Below are 18,385 nucleotides of genomic sequence, written 5' to 3' on the forward strand. Positions count from 1 at the left end.
AACCTTACAAACGTAGTAGCGGGAGTAAGGATCGATCCCACGAGGAGTAACTAGTTTAACTTTTGTGCTCAAATTAAAGGTAGGGGGTTTGGAATATATCGAGAATAAAGATAAAATAAAAGAGAATTTAAATAAATAAGAAATTTAATTGAACGAATAAAGCAATGAAAATAATAAATCGAAAACACTTATAATAAGAAACCTTGGTTAGTAAAGATCCACCACCGGAATTCAACACTGATCATTGATTAATAAAGTAATTAATATGCAATTGAATATTTATCGTGAAATTATTTCATTTCTGTTTTCCCTTAGTTGTAGGTAAATAAAGCACAAGCGGTTTAATTACCCCTAACTACTAAATAATCTAAAACAAGCGCTATAGATTTAATTTAATAGCAGCAATAGGAACTAGGAAAACCGACAAACTAAATAACACAAGCACAAGCGGTTGCATTTAATTTAGGAAAATATTCTACCCGAGACCAATTATCACTAAGCCGTCAATAATTAACCTCAGTTGCTACTGAATATTAGAATAATTTGTAGCACAACATTATCTAATATAGCAAATAATTATATCAAATAAATAACTAGTAGGCCTCCCTAGCAATTAAATGATACAACTATTCAAATAACTTAGAAGAATATTTAATACTCAAAATGCATAAAAACATATATATATATATATATATATATATATAATAAAGTTAAATAAATAACCTTACAGCGTTATGAACTCCAGGGCTTCAATTTACTAAACCAACTAGAAATTAGCCACAAATGGACATTGATAACAACTTCAACGAATACTATAGAGGGGGGAAGAATGAACATTTTACAATAGAAAACCTTAACTATTTATATATTTTCCCAATCATTTTCTACCACTCATTTTTCCTATTATTTTGCCTTATGCCTGAGTCTTCCACAATTCCAGCCATGTTATTATGATGCGTGCCTGTACAAAAAAGAAAAAATCAATTGCAAAGTTTAGATTTATAATATATATATATATATATATATATATATATATATATATATATATATATATAAAGTAATTATAATGTAGTACGCATTATATGTATACTATAATGCATTCTATATTATATATATTATATTATATGTTATATATATATAGTATTAAGTACGTAGTATGTACTCTTATAAATTATATATTATATATATTATATATAGTATAAGAATAGATTATACTATGTATATAAAAAGAACTAATTATTAGATAATATTAAATAATTAATATAAAAATATTATAAAGATGTAACTAAAATATGAGTGTAAAATATGCCCATCAGCTGGTAAATGTAAAAAGACAAAAAAGTACATCTTCATAAAATTTAAATAGTTTTAAATTTTAAATAGGATTGTTACATATTAAAATTTAATATTTTAAAGTGTAATGATTTATAAAATCTTATAAAATATTATAGAACTCATATGATTGTAAAGAATTGTAGGGTGGATTTTAGAGATATAATCATAGTCATACGATCAAGTAGATTTTCACCATTTGTTAAGGAGGTTGAATAAGTATAAATAACCTCATGGTGCTGCCAGGCACCTTGTGCTCAGATGACATGTATAGTGACATCTTCCATATGGGAGGTCTCGTTGTTGATGTGATGCTCATTTTTTATTCCAAGAATTTCTTATAATTGAATCCATAACAATTTTCGCATTGAAGCCACAACTCCCTATATTTTTTTAGTTTGATCGAGATCATTGCAACTTTTTCTAAATGTCCAAAATTAAATAGGTGAATAAAAAGGATCAAAATTGTTTTAATTGAGAAGGGCAACTGTTATTTATTAAAAAAAATAATAAGGATAAAGAAGAAAAAAAAAGTTAGGAAGATACTAGCTTATTTTTGAAACGCTAACGTTTCAAAATAAACTCTTATTTTAAGCTACTAGCTTATTGTGAGAACATTACCAAATAAAACGTATAGCTTATTAATAACTTAAAATATGTTATTATTTAAGCTCGGTCAAACAGAGCCTAAATAATAAACTCGTTAAATTTTGATAGGATATATAAAATCTTTTACAGTTGGATGTATCAAAGAAATGAAATGTTAAAAAATATATCCAGAGGTATTTAATTTTGGTATAAATTTTGCCAAATATAGTTTTCAAAAATATTTTGCCTAATATAAATGCACATATCCTTATCCATTATATTGAGAGTGCATTCTAAGTCAAAGCATCGGTTTCTCATGCACAATCCATTGTTTTGTTAATAGAAAAAATTGCTAACCTTTTACACACAAAATTGTTGAAATCATTCATCACCTTATTATAACTTTTTTACAAGTTTGAATTGCAAGGAAAGATAAAAAAAATGGCCAACTCCAATCCAGTTTTCGAGTCGAAACTAACTTTGTATGTTCTGGTTTGCTGGATTCTTGATGCCAATATGATCTAGGAGCAGAATATAAAAGATTACACTCCTTATTTGAGCAATTAGGAATCTATCATAGACAGTCTGTGCATACACTCATGAACAAAATGGTCGTATTGAACGGAAGCATAAACATATTGTTGAGACTGGTTTAACTCTTATAGCTCGTGTTTCTGTTCCATCTAAGTTTTGGAATTTTTATTTTGAGACTGCTATTTATCTCATAAACAAAATGCCTTCTAGTGTCTTTAATATTCAGTTCTCTGTGTTATCCACACTTGAGGCTATACAATCGTCACAAAATGTCCTATAGATACTCTCCTTGTGTCTTCCTAGGTTATCCTGATTCTCTTCGGGGGTATAGGTGCATGGACTTACATACTAATAAGATATATGTTTGTAGGCACGTGCGGTTTGATGAGACAACTTTTCCCTTTGCTACTAAAACTGTTTTGCACGCACTTTCGGCTCCACAGCCTCAACCTTGGGCTGGATCTGTCTTTATGCCACGCCATGACACAAATGTTGTGCCCACGGGTTCCATGCAGCCAACTACGTCCGTACCTGGGGGAGGTACTACACGGCCTCGTGGACGTCCCCGTGGACGGTCTATGAAGTCCACCACACGGACCCATGCTATGGCTACTAAGAGCCAGCCTCGTCCTCCTCCTGTGGTCCTAATTGCAGAGATCTGTCCTACTGAGCCCACTTGTTGTACATAGGCAGGTAGGTATCCCGAGTGGCATGAGGCGATAGATCAGGAATTCAATGCTCTAGTTGGGTGATTAGACAGCTTGATGTTCATAATGCGTTTTTAAATGGTAATCTGACTGAAACTGTCTATATGCGCCAGCCCCTAGATATATTGATACTCATTCCCTAATCATGTTAATTTGTCTGCTTAAACGTTCTCATAGAGCTTGGTCTAATCGTCTACACATGTTTTTACTGTCAGTTGGATTTAAGGCGTCAAAGACAGATGTTTCATTATTTCATTACTCGTAGGATTCTGCCTCTGTATATCTGTTGGTTTATGTTGGTGATATACTTGTGATGGGGAGTGATCAGAATCTAGTGAATCATTTACTGTTTAAGTTGTCTGCTACATTTAAGATTAGGGATCTTGGTGAACCTGGTTTTTTTCTTGGGATTGAAATAGTTAAATGTGGTGATGGAATATTATATTACTTTCTTAGCAAAGGTACATTACAGATATTCTAAAACGTGCTGGAATGAAAGATCCAGTGCAAGCCTTTATCTACTGATATTCCTGTCTCGAAATATGTTCCTTTCAGTGTAAATCTGTATGATGATCCAACACAGTATAGGAGTCTGGCTGGAGCACTGCAATATCTCACAATCACACGGCCTGACTTATCTTTTGCAGTCAGTCATCTTTGCATGCCCCTACTGTTTCACATTAGGAGCAACTAAAGCGTGTACTGAGGTATGTTAAGGGAACAATTACTTTTGGTTTACATATAAGGAAGTCACTGTCAAGATATCTTCATGCCTTCTCTGACTTTGACTGGGCTGGCTGTCCTAAAGATTGTAATTCAACTAGTGGCTATGTTGTGTTTCTTGGGTCCAATCTTGTGTCTTGGGTTTGTAAGAAACAATGAACGGTTTCTAGATCTTCTACTGAGGCTAACTACAAAGCTCTAGCTGATTTCTGTGTTGAGGTGATATGGATTTTATCGTTGCTACGTGAGATTAATGTCCCTAATATTCATGTTCCTAAATTGTGGTGTGATAATTTTGGTGGTACGTATATGTGTACAAATCCTATCTTTCATGCTCGCACCAAACATGTGGAGATTGACTATCATTTTGTTAGAGACAGAGCTGCTTCTGGAGACATTCAAGTTAACTTTATTTCAACCCAAGATCAATTTGATGTGATATCTTTGTCAAAACTTTGTCTGGTCCTAGATTTTTTTTCTTCTTAGAGACAAGCTTGTGTTACTAGCTTACCCTGTGCTAGGGTGGAGTATTAGGACTGTATGTATTTGAGTTAGATTATGACTCTCTATCCTAGTCTCCCTGTGATTCCTCTCTTGTATATATACTTGTAATATGTATCTTTGTGAATCATTCAATCAATACAATTCATACAGTTCTCATCAGTAATAGAAGAATACAAAGAACATCTTCAAAAAAACCATATACATTGATCAACATTCATTATATTTATAGCATAAATAATCCACATTTCATTCATAGTATAATGAAGCAAAATTTTTTATCAATACATAAGTTTACTATAAAATTCAGAAAGTGCAATTGAAAAAGCTATAAATTTACTTCATAACAAACCTTAAATCTAGTGCATAAGTGTACTTCATTAAAACCCACAAAATTACTTCATTATTAAAAGTTAATCATTTAAAAAATAAATAAAAGTCGTATTATACAACAACATATAAAATATATTTAAAAATAATTCTAGAGCACTTTCACAACTCTGGCAGTGGAATACTGATAGCCCGTTTGGTTCGCGGAAATTTATTGAGAATGAATGAAATTGAAATTTCATAGGAAAGAAATGGCTAGAAAGATTGATTCAATTTTTGGTTGATGGAAAATAAATTACTGAGAATATTGATTCCATTATTAGGTTGGGTTTTGGATTATAAAAAATAATGAGTATAAAGACTAATATACTCTACACAAAATAATAATAATAATAATAATAATAATAATAATAATAATAATAATAATAATAATAATAATAATAATAATAATAATAATAATAATAATAATAATAATAACAAAGTAATAATGATTTATAAATTAAAATATTATAATTACATTTATGGCCAGCATGCACATACTATTATAGTAAAGGTATTTTTTTGAATACTATTAGCTCTATTACAAGGTAGTATCTATTGTTGAAGCTCAAAGAGTTAATACCGTAACACCGAAGTTCGATCATGTGACCTTCCATCAAGAGGAGCCACAGAGGTGTTATCTGAGCACAAAGTGCGTGACTTATACTAAGGTATTTTACTATCATTAAATTGACACATTTTCTCATTAATGGTTTGGCGATTTACTTCGAAATTTAAAAATATTGCGAAAATCAAATTTAGTTGATTTTGAATTCATTCAAAGTGGAAAAAAAAAATAAAATAATTCCTAATTCAAATTTAAAATTAACTCATCAATTAAAGACGTTGAATTATTGTCAAGTAATATCCTATAATCTAACAAATACACTGTATAATACAAGCTAATCTTGTTAAGTCTTATAGAAGTGGGCGAGTGGTGCAGTGATAAAATATGATTTTTATACTAGAGAAAGTCATGGATTCAATTTTTGTCTACACATTCTTGCCTGAATCTGTTGCATAGACTCTTATTAGTGTGGTTTATAAACTATTACATAGAAGTGAGATTTACACAATGTATAACCTTGAATATTGGCTACGGATTTCTGTTGTCACAAAAAAATTGACATATGTGAAATTATATATAGAATGCAGTTTTAATAATAAGAGACATTATTTTCGTACTCTGTCTTTCAAAAATATGTTGAATTTTATATATATTTGAAGTAATGTTTTTATATAGAGTAGAGTGTTTTATACTACATAAGATTATATTTATTCATGGGAAAATGACACTTTTTCCCCCTGAGTTATATACTTATAGTCATTTCTCCCCCTTAATTATTTAGGTAAGCACATTAGCCCCCTCAATTATTCTAAAAGTGGTAGTTTTTTCTCCCTGATATATTAAATTGACATTTCTACCCTTAAAGTAAACATTTTATTTATTATACTTCTCCAACAAATTATCGCGTATACGTAGGGATGACCATGGTTTAGATCAAACTGAACCGGACACTATAGCAATTGAATTAAAAGTTTCCGGTTATGATTCAGATCTAGAACCTAATATTTGGATTTCAATTTATTAAAATTATGAATAAAAAAAATTGGATCTTGAACCGTGAATCGGCGATTCTGGATCCAGTTCGCGATTTTGAACCGTCTTTATTTTAAAATTTTATTTTTTATTTTAAATAGTCTAAATTCAACAATAAATGTATTTTAATTTTTCAGTTCGGAACATGAATCGTCTGTTCCAGTTCACGATTTTAATAAACTCTAAATATCAGTTTCGATTCTAAATTGTAATTGGAATATTTCGGTTTGGTTGCTATAGTGTTTGTTTGGTTTGAACCAAATTATTGTCATAATTTGTTGGAGAAGAAAAATAAATGAAATATTTATTTTAAGGGTAAATATGTCCATTTAACATTTTAGGGGGAAAAACAGCTACTTGAATAATTCAGGGGGAGAAAGTGCTATAAGTATATAACTTAGAGGGAAGAAGTACCATTTTCCCTTTATTCATTGAACATTTTTTTTTTCAAAAGTGATACCAATAGGTATAATAAGAACTTGTAATCATTTATGTTTAGTATCGCACAATTATATTAATTAATAAAAAGTAAAATTAAATTCTATCATGCACCATTCATCTTAATTTACCAAAATTTAGTCTTACATTTTTAAATCAACCAATATTTTCCCGTGTTGCAAAAGTTCCGCTTAGGCACCGATTAATTGGGGTCTAGGCGCTAGGCGTTGGTCGACCGCCTAACGTATCACCATAATCGGTTGTCTGGGTGGCTGGCCAGCTAGGCGGCCAACTAAACCGCCTATACGCTGATCGCCAAGGCCTCTTAGGCGCCTCTAGGCATCAGCTAGGCTGCCTAGGAACTTACTAGGTCGCCTAGTCGACCGATTATCTATTATTCCCTTCTTTTTTAAATGTGTTATTTCACTCAAAACGACATTGTTTTGAACTAAATAACTCTAAATTGTTCAAATTCTAGATGTTTTTAGGTTAATAATTTATATTTTAGTACTAACTATTAGAGTATTTAATAATAGTTTATAATTATCAACTCTTAAAAAATTTTAAAAAAAAAATTAAATAAATTTTTTAAAAATAAAAAATAAATGGGCGTCTAGGCACCGATTAATCACCGCCTAGGTGCTAGATGCCCCAAAGCATCTGAGGTCTGCCTAGCGATTTTTCAACTGTGATATTTTCACATCCATTGGAATATAAATATTTCATATTTGTTAAAAAAAAATTCTCAATATTGTTTTGAGATTCTTTGTAATAATTTTTTTTTTATTATTACAGATTCTTTGTAATATAAATATATGCTATTATAACTGCAATTATGGAAAATTTGTTTTTCCTATTAGAAGCCATTAACGAAAATGGAAAAAAAATATTGCATTAAATTGATAACCATTCTTGAATTTTTGTAATAGGTGTTAAGAAATTGAGCAATTTTCAAAAACATAACAGGTAAATTTCAAAATAATTGTAAGAGGTACAATAAAGAAAACACAAAGTATAATCTATCAATGTGCTCTATATTACCAAAACATTTTTTATTCTAATTAAGACTTAATCAGATTGACTTGTATTTGTTAGGAGTCTATTATTACTAATCCTGATCGTATTATATTTGCTATATTAGATATATTGGATAATACAGTCTTTTTTTTTTTTTGAAAACCCAATCTCATCTCCCAAATGAAAACCCAATCTCAGCTCTTACAGTTGGATGTATCAAAGAAATGAAAAGTCTCCGTGGACTTATTCAACACCATAAATTTAGGCCTAGTTGTTACTGACTCAGTATGTTTAAAAATATATCCAGAATCTTTAATTTTGGTATAAATTTTGTCTAATATAGTTTTCAAAAATATTTTGCCTAATATAAATGCACATATCCTTATCCATTACATTGAGAGTGCATGCTAAGTCAAAAGCATCAGTTGCACAATCCATTGTCCTAACCTATCTTCCGAATCATTTACGCACAAAATTGTTGAAATCGTTCATCACCTTATTATAACTTTTTTACAAGTTTGATTTGCAGGGAGAAATAAAAAATGGCAAACTCCAATCCAGTTTTTGAGTCAAAATTAACTTTATATGTTCTGGTTTGCTGGATCCTTGCTGCGTTTGGTGGGCTGATGTTTGGTTATGATATCGGTATTTCAGGTAATATATTTTATTCATCTTTTGGATCTTCATATGTTTTTTTAGTATAAAATTGAGATTGTGAATATGGTTGATAGGTGGAGTGAGCGGCATGGATGATTTTTTGATTAAATTTTTTCCGAGAGTATATGAGAGAAAGAGTCACGCGAAGGAGAACAATTACTGCAAATATGATGATCAAATGTTGCAGCTCTTCACATCTTCACTTTATTTGGCTGCTTTGGTTGCCAGTTTTGGGGCTTCAAAGGCTTGTAACATTTTAGGGCGCAAACCCACCATCTTTTTGGCTTCAATTCTCTTCATCATTGGTGCACTCTTGAGTGCCTTTGCTGAGCATAAGTGGATTCTCATCTTGGGGAGGATTTTCTTTGGCATTGGAGTTGGATTTGGCAATGAGGTACTCTTTTTATTTTTTTATTTTATATATATATATATATATATATATATATATATATATATATATATATATATATATGAGGAAGCCTCACAATCAAGAGGGCTTGGATTCGAACTTGTAACTTCGTTGTGGTTACAAGTTTGTATCTTTAGATATATTGGATTATTGGTTATATATATATATTGTGGGAAACCCCGCAACCACCACTACTCGAGGGTGCACTGGATAAATCTTGTCTTGTGACTTGTTCATCAAAAGATTACAAGGAAGTAAGGTTGTAGTCCATGAGTGGCTCAAACCAAGAGGGTTTGGATTGGTGACATTGTGATTATAAGTTTGTATCCTTAGTCTTTTTGATTGGGTTACTTGTATAATTTTACTTATTCTACATGTTTGAATGAAATATAATATAATGTTATTTAATTTTTCCAATTAATTTCTTCCCTACTACAGACCGTGCCATTGTTTTTGACGGAGGTAGCCCCGGTCCAACACAGAGGAGCAGTGAACATCATGTTCCAGCTCTTTGTAACCATCGGCATCCTCATCGCCGGGATGGTCAACTTCGCCACCTCCAAAATCCACCCCAATGGGTGGCGCTATTCTTTGGGCCTCGCGGGCGTGCCGGCCTTGATCTTGGGGGTGGGTAGCCTGATCATCACGGAGACCCCGGCGAGCCTGTTGGAGAGGGGAAAGATGGAGGAGGCGAGGGCGGCGCTGAAGAAGATTAGGGGCGTGGAAGGGGTGGAGGCGGAGTTTCAGGAGATGCTTGCCGGTTGCGAGAAGGCCAAGCTGGTGAAACGGCCGTTCAAGAAGCTAATGAAGAAGGAGAGCATGCCCCCGCTGATCATCGCGATCATGATGCAGGTGTTCCAGCAGTTCACGGGGATCAACGCCATTATGTTCTACGCCCCGGTGCTCTTCCAGACCATGGGGTTCAAGGCCGATGGCTCTCTCGTGTCCACCGTCATCACTGGCCTGGTTAATGTTTGCAGTACCTTCGTCTCCATCTACGCCGTCGACAAGGTTGGTCGGAGAAAGTTGCTCCTGCAAGCTTGTTGCCAGATGCTCATTTCTCAGGTTCGTAAAATTTGGAGTAAGAATATTGATCTAATTTGGTGTTTAGAATATTAAGTTTTGGATTTGAAGTGCAGCTTGCTATCGGGATAATCTTGTCGACGCAGTTCTCAGCAACGGGATCACTGAACAAGAAGCTAGCAGCAGCGGTGGTGGTATTGGTGTGCACCTACGTGATGTCGTTTGCATGGTCATGGGGACCCTTGGGATGGCTGATACCCAGCGAGACATTCCCCATGGAGACGCGAACCGCCGGGTTTGCCTTCGCCGTCAGCGCAAACATGCTCTTCACCTTCCTCATCGCCCAAGCCTTCCTCTCCATGCTCTGTACCATGCAAGCTTCCATCTTCTTTTTCTTCTCCGCCTGGATCGTCACCATGGGGGTCTTCGTCGTCTTCCTCTTGCCGGAGACCAAGGGGGTGCCCATCGATTCCATGGTGGATAGGGTCTGGAAAAAGCATCCCGTGTGGAAGAGGTTCTTCGACGACGCATAAGAGTTGTGATGATCGAGATAGATAGGTAGATAGATGGCTGGCTTAATTAGCTTGTTTCATCATATCAATCCTTATTAATTTTCATATAGTTTTATATTTTTTTTTGAAAACCATATAGTTTTATATTAAATTATATAAGATTTAGTTTTATATTAAATTATATAAAATTAATTTTTAAATTTAGTTTTGTGTTTTTTTAGTTTTCAACTTTTGAGTGGTTAAGGAAATTTAAATATCTACGGTCTTGTGATTCTTGTCAAAAATCACAAAGGGGTAAACTAACTACTAATTATAGATTAGTTAACTACTAATTATAGTAGTTAAATTTTTAACTTTTTAGTTACAAATTACCAATCTGATTAACTTAATTGGTCGCCTCCACCCCTTGAGGTGGCCTCGTCAAGTGGGAAGGGCAAGGCTACTGGCATCATCATTCATATTTTAAAATGCATGTCCCCTCTTAGCATTTAGATTATTTATAGTGTTTGTAAATACCAAAGGCATTTGAAAACTGCATTTCCCTACCAAAGGCATTTGAAAACTGCATTTCCCTAAAAAAGTATCTCTTTTAAAGATGCAATTTTAGTTAAAAAGTATTATGTGTCTCATAGAAGATCTACTTTAGAACCAAACGCAAAATGTATTCAATCAAATAAGGCGTGTGTTGATTTTATGACTATGAGGTAACCAGTCAGCAAGCTAATACAATCGTAAAACAAGGTCGAAATGCAAAAATGGCACAAAAGTAGTATTGTTACTAGAGAGTGAAACACCCAATCATTTACCGTGTGAAAATTGTATATATAGTATTTTTTTATTATTATTTTTTGAAAATTGTATATATAGTATTGCTAACCCGCATTCTTTTTCCAATGTGAGACAAAGGATCCTCATAGAAGAAACATTATACAGTGCACCATGGCCAAAACGACGCTGTTTCTTTTAATGAAAAGAAACGTGAGAAGAAACGGCAACCGTTATGTCCGTTATATATATTCTATGACGCATTGATTTTTTTTTTTTGATGTTGTAATGAAACTACAGTGTGTATAAAATGAAATTGAATAACAACTCACATATATTGAGTGTATATTATCAAATGAAATTATATTTGAATTAGAATGATACTTTAGCAGTGCACTAATGAGACTATAATGTGTATAAAATGAAACTGAATAGCAGGTCTCACATATTGAGTGTAGATTGTAAAATGAAACTGTAGTCGAATAAGAACGATACTTTAGTGGTGCCGTAATGAGACTACATTGTGCATAAAATGAAACTGAATAGCAAGTCTCACATATTGAATGTATATTACTAAATGAAATTGTAGTTTAATTAGAATGATACTTTAATTTGGTGGTTATGTAATGAAACTACATTGTGTATAAAATGAAACTGAATGGGTAGATCTCATTAAATTGAGTGTAGATTGTCAAATGAAAATGTAGTTGAATAATAATGATATTTTAATGGTGTTGTAATGAAACTATATTGTGTATAAAGTACAACTGAATAGCATGTCTCACATATTGAGTGTATATAGTTAAATAAAATTGTAGTTAAATTTGAATGATATTGTAGTGGTGTTGTAATAAATTACAATGTGTATAAAATAAAACTAAATAATGAGAGAGGTTGTTATATGGACCATAACAAAATTTTCCGTCTACTATTATTTTGAAAAAAAAAAAAAAAAAAAAAAAAACTTAAAACGATGCTATTTTGACCATGGTCGTCCATGTGGACCACAATCCATAGTAAAAGTTTTTTTTTTGTTTTTGTTTTTTTATTTCTAACTGGAAGGGGGAGACCCGAGTACACAATTACACAGATTCACTGGTATTACGCCACAAAGGAACTTCAGCCAAATCATCTTCTAAGATCCCTCTAATTATATCTGGAGGAAGAGGTAGTCTATGAAAACCATCTCTGAATTGTCGCGAGAGTTTAGATAGTGCATCTGCCACCAAATTTTGTTCTCGGTTGATATGTGATACCTGCCAAAGTTCAAACACCCGTAGCTCTTTCCTGCATGCTAACAAGACATTATGTGCTGCAATACTGGGGGGTTTGTTACTATTGAGAAAATCGACTACTTCGTCCGAATTGCTTTCAAATAAAGCCCGTGTGTAGCCCAAAGTTGCTGACAGTTGGATTCCTTTGAGAAGCGCCCAGGCTTCAGCTTCGAGGGGGGTGCAATTCGCTATGGTAGCAACAAAACCATGCTTCCATTCCCCCATGCTACCTCTAATGACACCCCCACACCCTGTAGAAAAGGATGATGGGATCACCGACCCATCGATGTTTACCTTGACCAGGTTGTCCGGTGGTTTCGTCCAGCTAAGTTTCCTCCACTCCAGAGAATTACCTGTAGGTTTGAATCCCCTAGCTTTATCGAAAGCACAAATTACTTCGTTCACCTGGGCCTTTATCATGGCTGTCTTTGATTCGATCGGGATAACCTTGCCGTTGAAGATAGCATCGTTTCGCCATTTCCAAATCCACAATGCCGTGATCGCAAAGACGGTGCTGTTGTGGTAGGGGTGGTTACTGTTATTGTTCGCAGCAGTGCCTTCGTCAATCCAGCTGACAAACGGACTATTTCTAAGCTTTTCATGTAATATAGGCAGAGACAATTTCCAGACTTCTTCCGTCGCAGGGCAGAAACGCATGACATGGTTTGAATCCTCGATGCAATTCTCGCATAGTCCATAGTAAAAGTTGCCCCCTCCTTTTAAGCCTTTCCAATTTTTTTTCCCAATTCAAATAGGTATAATATATCAAATTAATAACCTCTCAATTAAGATAAAGCAATCTATTTTGAGCCAAACTCAAATAAAAAGTAGACCTCTGAAAATTATATCACAAAATACCAACAATTTAAAAGCCTTTTTGAGCTAAATTTGAGAAAATTCTATTTACACCACTTATTTTACTATTTGCACCACCTATTTAGTAAGTCAAATAGCTTTATAGGTGGTGTAAATGCAAATTTGCTATTTACACCACCAGCATTAAATATGGTCAAAGATTATTATTTGTTTTTCATTTTTTTTTTTAAATTAAAAAAAAAAAAAAAAAAAAAAAAAACCTCCCGTCACCTTCTCCAGTGAGAAGGCACCCTAGTGGGTTGCCTTCTCCGGTGAAAAGGCAACCCAGTGGGTTGTTAAAAAAAAAAAAAAAAAAAAAAAAAAAAAAAAAAAAAAAAAAAAAACCAAAGGAAACCATCGCCTTCTCCAGTGAGAAGACGATGGGCATACCTTCTCACTAGAGAAGGCAACTGGGTTGCCTTCTCCGGTGAGAAGGCAACCCAGGGGTCACCTTCTCACCGGATCGAGAAGGCAACCCATGTACCCTTTTCTGGTGAGAAGGCAGCCCAATTGCCTTCTCCGGCGAGAAGGCACCGGAGAAGGCGGGATTTCTTTTTTTTTTTTTTTTTAATTTTTTTTTATTATTTTGAATTAATTAATTATTATTTAAACCTAATAAATGTGATTTAATTAAAGTGGTGCAAATAGCATTTTGACTACTCATTAGACTATTTGCACCCCTATGTATTTATTATAAGATTTTAACATTTTATATTTTCAATGCACTTTTTACCTATTTTGGTTTAAGAGGGTGCAAATAGCAATCCCTAAATTTATATGCCACACTAAAAGTCAATCTATAGGTATACTAAAGATAAAGATAACTCATAACTTCTATCAAGATAATATGTGAACCTATCCCATAGTACATGAAGATGCATACACCAAAATTCGATAACAACTAACAAAGAGAGCAAAATTCATTTGAATATAATATTTATTTTTGTATGGCAACAATGTTTTCCACCCCTACAATTACTCTAGAAATCCCAACTAGAGATGACGAAATATCTAAGCTAGAAATGAAAAATCAAGAAAGTTGAGGACTACAGATTCATCCTCGTTCAAGCAAAGATGCAGATAGTTAAAGCAGCAAAAACAGACTTCCCAAATGTTGCATAGAAGGCGGCAGCCCCACTTGGAGAAGGCACAGGCACCGCCACAGTAGGAACGGGAGATTGTGAAGGAGCGGAGGAGGCACGAACAACATTGATGTCCACCTTCTGGCCGGACTGGCAGTGGCCGGGGACGCTGCACAGGAAGAAGTGGTGGCCGCTGCTGTTGATGGTTATGGAGTCATTGCCGGTGGTGTAAGTTGCGATGGGGGATGAAGCATTGCACGACCTGTACATAGCGTGAGTCACTTCCATCACGTCGTGATACTGAGGATTGTACTCAAACACTGGGAGAAAATTGTAACAACATCGAGTTAAATACAGGGACGGAGCTAGAAATTCGGTTGAGGGGGGTGAAACAGTACAGATGGATTCAGAAAATTTTTCCAAGACCAAACATTAAAACAAAAGAGATAATTTAAAAATAAATAAATAAATTACCTAAGAAATATAGTTGTAAATATTGTTGGATATGAAAGAAAAATAAAACACATCGAAACTTTATAAAAATATTCATAACAAAATATGAAACATAATTAATTTGATAAAATAATTGGAATAGAAAACACATTATAAATTACACATCTTATTATTAATATAAAAGAATGTTATATATATATATATATATATATATATATATGTGTGTGTGTGTGTGTGTGTGTGTGTGTGTGTGTGTGTGTGTGTGTGTGTGTGTGTGTGTGTGTGTGTGTGTGTGTGTTAAATATTAAAGAAGAAGTCATAGGGGAATGAGTAAAAAGAATTGTAAAACTATATTGATGTCAAGATTTGAACCCTTGACCAACCATTACCAAATGAGTTAATACCCAAAATCGTCCTCGACTATAGTGGTTTTCTCAATTTCGTCCTAAACGACTTTGGTGACCTAAATTGAGCGAAACACAAAAGTCTGGGACGATATTAGGTCACCAAAGTCGATTAGGACGAAATTGAGAAAAACCACTATAGTCGAGGACGATTTTGGGTATTAACTCATTACCAAATATGTGATCTACCACCTAATCTAACTCAATTTTGTTAACATTTTATAGTTTTTTATACTAATACTAAAACTTGTACTATATATACATATATACATACAAAGACTATATATGGGGTGGGGGTGGGGGTGGGGTGAGGGGGGCAGCTGCCCCCTGCCCCCCCCCCCCCCCCCCCCCCCCCTTTGGCTCCGTCCCTGGTTAAATAGTGAATGATAAATTGGATGTTGGGGTTGAAAAAAGAAAACTCATTTATTGAGATTGGTCTAAGAGCATCCACAATGGTTGGGGAGAATCGGGGGATAGTGTAAGAGTGATTAGGAAAGAGAAGGTGGGAAGGGAGAAAAAAAAAACAAAACAAAACAAAACTGATTTAAAAATTTAAAAAAAAAAACATGGTCAGGCGCGGTCATTGCACGCGCCCGTATGGGCGGCTGCTGTGCGCGAAACGCGCACAGCAGCCTATCTTTTCTGATATTTCTCTTCCCTTGGGAAGAGAAATATTTTAGCATTTGCAAGAGAAATAATTCTATAATTAATCCCACCCCACATCTATAAATAACCTCACCCAAGTTATTTACATTAACCCCATATTATCCACTAGTGTGGATTCTCTAAAAGTAACAAAATTAATCAGGTCTACTACATATACTTTCAAATTTGACTTCAATTTTACTCTCTGATGTGGCGGACAGACACTATTAAGTTATTTTTTCATGTGGGTTCCTAATACAAATGTTTGATTTTGTGTTTGAGAGTAAAAATTGAAAGTATAAAGTGAGACTACACATAATATTATCCAAATTAATATTTTTAAAATTTTAAAAATGTCAGACATCAAAATCGGAAGAACAAAAGTAGAAAAAATTTAATTCCCATCTAAGTCTTTGAATTAAACACAAGTTAAAAGGTGTTCACTAAAGTGAGTATAATTTCGTCATTTGAATCACTTAAATGATTAAAAAAGTGGTGAAAGATTCAAACTCATGTGTATTACCAACACTCTTATTAGAAGAGTTGCTTACAAATAGAACTGGTCAAAATTTGGATTAGTCTCGTCTGATCGAGTACAAATAATAATGTAGTATGAAAATCAAACTTACACATTTTATTTAACATACTATAATTACTTTCTAATATCCATATTAATATGAGAAAATCACTGCTTTGGTCATTTAATTATTATGCAATTGTCAATTTAGTCCCTAAACTTCAATTTGGTCGAATTGACCATCCAATTGTTTTAAATTTCGTCAATTAAATTATCTAACCCGACTGATTAATTGAATAGTGGCTAGGCTATGATGAAATTTAAAACAATTGTAAGGTTAATTCAATCAAATTAAAAATTATTAAAAATTATAAATTAAATTGACAGTTGCAAAACAATTGAGGGGCTAAAACAATGATTTTCCCTATTAAAATTTGTGTTTGAATTATTTTTCAAACTTTGATCTATTATTTCGCTAACCGAAGAGAATAAAGTGCATACGTTATTCGAATTATGTTTTTTTAAACACTCATGATTCTTTAGAAGGTATTGTAACAGATGTGTATAGTAGTAGTAGTTGGTAGTTATTCAATGCTTCAATTCCAAAAGTATGGGGCTAGCTAATAGTCTTCTCCTAAAAGGTTGAATCTCCAACCCTAAGGGCCCTCACACTCCGACCCGACAGAGTATGTGTGAGGATGTAAATCACGGTGACTCAATGGTTTAGTAGATGCTAGCTAATAGTCTTAAAAGTTAATTAAAGCCCTAGTAATTGGGAAGAATGAAGATAAAAGGACTAAACGAGTTAATAGAAACCAAATAAAACTATTTCAAGAAAGAAAAAAAAAAAAAAAAACCCAAATAAAACAATCAAAACAATATATATAGGCAAGATGCAAAGACTCGATCCAAAGGTATAAGGATGGAGAAGGGAAGACATACCAACAACATCACCAATTGCAAAGGTTTTGTCAGCAGCCCATTTCTTGTAATCAACATTGCCAATCGTTGTCCAACCACTACCATCTCCTACCTTGTACACACCTCCCATCGACACCTGCAAAACCGATGCCAGAATGACGACCAACAACGTCTGCCGCACCATATTCATGTTTAAGGTTGTTCTTGCTCCGATCCTTAGGAGGGAGAGAGAAGAGAGAAAGACTAGATAGTCTTCTTTATTGTTTAGCCTTAGGAGAATATATGTAAAGGGTTGGGAGTCCTTCAAGATATCTTTGTGTTTGGACTTGGAATTTATAGTCTTTTTAGAGTGAGGCTCCACCAATATAAAATGACTTTTGTGGTCCTAGGTTAGTTTGCACTTTACATATCGATATGGGATGGGATAAAATTAAATGGGTAAATAGAAATGGTAAGAAATTAAAATTAAATGGGTCATTTGCAGAAATTTGGATTATAGATATGGTAGGAAATCCTCTATTACTAAAAATTAGTTTTTGTCCCGTGTGATGCATGGCATAAAATTTAAGTAGCTTTATTGTTGATAATATTTTAAAAACAATAAAATAAAATATTAATCATGCATGAAATTAAAATTCATTCTGAAATTTATTTTTCTTTAACAATACTAAATTGGTTATTATATCAAACATCACATATTATTAGCATATATTATTAAAAAAATTGTGTTATTAGATACCAAATGAGATTTAAAAATTTTACATTAAAATAATTATATATATATATATATATATATATATATATATATATATATATATATATATATATATATATAAAACTCAATAGACGTAATAAATAAATAGATGCTAATATTTTCAAAATATCAAAATACACATATTAAAGATGGCCGGTGCATGCACAATAATTTTCACATTGGCATTTAATACCTTAAAATGATGCAATTTCATTTAGGCGGGAAATTGATGTGGCAAAAAACATTTTGTTATTATATAGAGTAAGATAAGATAAGATAAGATTGATTAAAATCAAAAGATTAAT

At 33.3% G+C, this 18,385-nt stretch overlaps 2 protein-coding genes across 3 annotated transcripts; one reads left to right on the forward strand and one right to left on the reverse strand.

Annotated features, from left to right (window-relative positions):
* The first annotated feature begins 8,269 nt into the window (after positions 1-8,269).
* Positions 8,270-10,465, forward strand: LOC109163780 (sugar transport protein 8-like). Its single transcript, XM_019312502.1, has 4 exons — positions 8,270-8,463; positions 8,541-8,860; positions 9,314-9,940; positions 10,015-10,465. The coding sequence occupies exons 1-4, from the start codon at positions 8,352-8,354 to the stop codon at positions 10,429-10,431; spliced, it is 1,476 nt and encodes a 491-aa protein (XP_019168047.1). The 5' UTR covers positions 8,270-8,351; the 3' UTR covers positions 10,432-10,465.
* Positions 10,466-10,486: 21 nt separating this feature from the next.
* LOC109163849 (mavicyanin-like) lies at positions 10,487-17,607 on the reverse strand. Of its 2 annotated transcripts, XM_019312650.1 has the most exons (3): positions 17,348-17,607; positions 14,370-14,706; positions 10,487-10,503 (listed from the first exon to the last, which is right to left on the reverse strand). In XM_019312650.1, coding segments are annotated over exons 1-3 (507 nt in total). In that variant the 5' UTR covers positions 17,517-17,607; the 3' UTR covers positions 10,487-10,502. The 2 variants fall into 2 exon arrangements, with proteins under 2 accessions (XP_019168195.1, XP_019168135.1); XM_019312590.1 differs by lacking the exon at positions 10,487-10,503 and having other exon boundaries at positions 14,183-14,706; positions 17,348-17,606.
* Positions 17,608-18,385: the final 778 nt, after the last annotated feature.

Source organism: Ipomoea nil, unplaced genomic scaffold, assembly GCF_001879475.1.
Source record: "Ipomoea nil cultivar Tokyo-kokei standard unplaced genomic scaffold, Asagao_1.1 scaffold0117, whole genome shotgun sequence".
NCBI classification, from domain to species: domain Eukaryota; kingdom Viridiplantae; phylum Streptophyta; class Magnoliopsida; order Solanales; family Convolvulaceae; genus Ipomoea; species Ipomoea nil.